This window comes from Lottia gigantea (assembly GCF_000327385.1).
Source record: "Lottia gigantea unplaced genomic scaffold LOTGIsca_1335, whole genome shotgun sequence".
Classification (NCBI taxonomy): domain Eukaryota; kingdom Metazoa; phylum Mollusca; class Gastropoda; family Lottiidae; genus Lottia; species Lottia gigantea.
The window spans coordinates 7196-9961 of NW_008707489.1; the positions used below are offsets into that span (position 1 = coordinate 7196).

General features: G+C 32.8%; 1 protein-coding gene across 1 annotated transcript; it reads right to left on the minus strand.

Moving 5' to 3' along the window:
- Positions 1–793: 793 nt before the first annotated feature.
- LOTGIDRAFT_70438 (hypothetical protein) lies at positions 794–1119 on the minus strand (the record flags this gene model as incomplete). The annotated part of the gene is made up of 2 exons (XM_009049322.1): positions 794–829; positions 982–1119. Coding segments are annotated over 2 exons (174 nt in total), but the record flags the coding sequence as incomplete, so codon positions are not given.
- Positions 1120–2766: the final 1647 nt, after the last annotated feature.

Genomic DNA, 2766 nt, shown 5'->3' on the forward strand with positions numbered 1-2766 from the left:
TTCCTAGTTTGAAATATTTCTAAAGGAATTATGTGATTTTCATGCATTTCTACTACCTCTGAAGACTATTTGGCAAATATTCCAGACTAAAATCAAGCCCCAAAATGACACACCTGTCCTTTAACACATGGTTCAAACTGCATGAAACAATTTCAGTGTCACAGCAAACTTTAGCAGTAACAGTTGGAAAACCACAACAATCAAAAGTCTTATGTTTTGCTCGTTGCAAATTCAATTATATCTTCAAGTAACTGTTAAATTTGAAGATGGTAAATGAAGAAATGTGTGTATAGGATATTTAAATAATATTTTATTGATAAATAACTAGAAAATCTTAAAGTAACAATATAACAATCTTAAAACAATATCATTAACAATAAACAATATGATTAGGTCATCATCTGAACTGGGGATACATGTACGAGTTGACGTATGTTGGAAAAGGTATGGCTCTTTGAAATGTGGTAGTGTTGGATGCCGCTGGGATGGAAGACGGTATATTATAAACTGGTCGAGAAGCAACTCCTGTGGTAGGTCATCATCTGAACTGGGGATACATGTACGAGTTGACGTATGTTGGAAAAGGTATGGCTCTTTGAAATGTGGTAGTGTTGGATGGCGTTGGGATGGAAGACGGTATATTATAAACTGGTCGAGAAGCAACTCCCGATGGTAATACTTGGGACATCAATGCTGAAGGAGACATCATACTATATTGTGTAATGTTTGTCGCAACTGGTGGAATGTAGCTAGGATTCATTGGTGGGAAAGCTGGTTTGTTGTCACGGACTCGTTTCCTCCATCTGGCACGCTTGTTTTGAAACCAAATCTGAAAAACAAAACCAAAAGATGAATATTAAAACTGAATGATATATCATTTTAAAAGTAGAAACAAGTTAAATATACTATAGTAGATGTCGATTGAGAATATGACAAACTAAAAATACAATTTAGCTAAGAAAGAAGTAAATAGAAAAATACCTTTAGGTTTTTCTCTGGAATATCCAGATCTCGAGACAACTGTTCCATCACTTCAGACTCTGGATATGGCGTATCGAGAAATATTTTTTCTAATGATCGGACTTGTTGAGGACTGTAATTTGTTCTTGAATTCTTCTTGCTTGTAGTCTTCTCAGGATCAGATAATTTTCTACCAAGGTCTGTTGTAGAGATCGGTGGAGGAACGTTAGGTGATGACGAGGTGGCAGGTTGGGGACTAGAATCAGATACAAATCCGGAAGAATTTCCACTGTCGCTATCGGTAATTAGAGGTGGAGTTGTGGTAGGAGTTGTTGAATATCTTGAAGATGATGGACTTGAATCAAGATCCAAATGAGACTCAATGCTACCATCTCTAGATACTGGAGACTCGATGGTAACAGAAGATTGTCTAATGAAGTTGGTTTCCAGGTGTGGTGAGTTGTAAACGTCCCATGGTTGATAAAATGAAGAAGGAAATGTAGGTTGGTAAGAACTTGTAGAGTCTATTGTATACTGAAGTTGATTCTGGTAGGGTATAAATCCAGATTTCTGACTCACATTTTCAACCTGTCTGTCCGAGGAAGATACCTGAAAATAGAAATGAAGTAATAAAAGCTTTATAATTGATATTACTATAATGATTTATCTCTGATAATAGTTTAAAATCCAACCATTAACATCATTAAATTGACATTCAAAATTTCAACTGACTTACCGTATAATTAACTGGAGATATCATTTTGAAACTAGATAATAATTTAAATATTAACCTGTATCAATAGTTTATTAATTTGTAATGTACAATTTCCAAGACAGGACAGCATTAAATACAGTTTTAGACCAATACAGAGCAACTCCTGTCTGTCAGTATTGTGACAACTCGACTAATGCTGGCATATTTAATCGAGTTAATTGGATTAATACAATTCAATCACTGATCGAATTGACATTTGATTAATGATGTAATTAACATTGATGATTCATGAATGATGAAGTTTTACTTATCTCACTTTGTTAATTTAAAACAGTAACATATACAAGCAGTCATATTTACATCTATGCTTGGTCTAATTGCTATCTTAATTTATTTTAACGATTTGTTTTTCTCGATAACTATCTATTGCTCGAGTAGATTAAAGATACTATTTGATACAAAGTTTTATCAGATGAACACTGTCCCAATTTCAAGTTATATCATTCAATTTTATTTGTCACGTTCAGTTATTTGATTCACCTAAAGACAAACATTATTATTTTATGATAGATTCCAAGAAGAAACCATTATTTATCTTTATGTATGTATAATTGGTAAATTATAAATAAATATAGTTTAAGTTAAGGAGCATCTATCACATTGAGCCATATATCTTTCTTAAATCATTAATAAGACCCTTGTGTGTACCAGCATTTAGCAACCAACCTTATAGAAGTTGTATTACATTGGAATATCATAAGCCAAAATAGGTTTTATTCAGCATTTAAACATTATATATACAATGTATAGTTTAAAGGGACATGTAAGCCATTTTTTGAACAATCACACTTTAGTCTCAGAAACTGGAATTTGTTTAGCTGTGCTAATCAGTAATAGAGTTCACAGCTCACCGTCGAAATTTGAGCCTTCAAATCCATGTCTTTCCACACTTATCTGCGTTTGAATGTTAAAATGACGAATCGTCAATTTTAGATACTCTGTGATATATAGAAAAGACATATATTGAAATAGTGAGTAAAATTCCTAGTTTGAAATATTTCTAAAGGAATTATGTGATTTTCATGCATTTC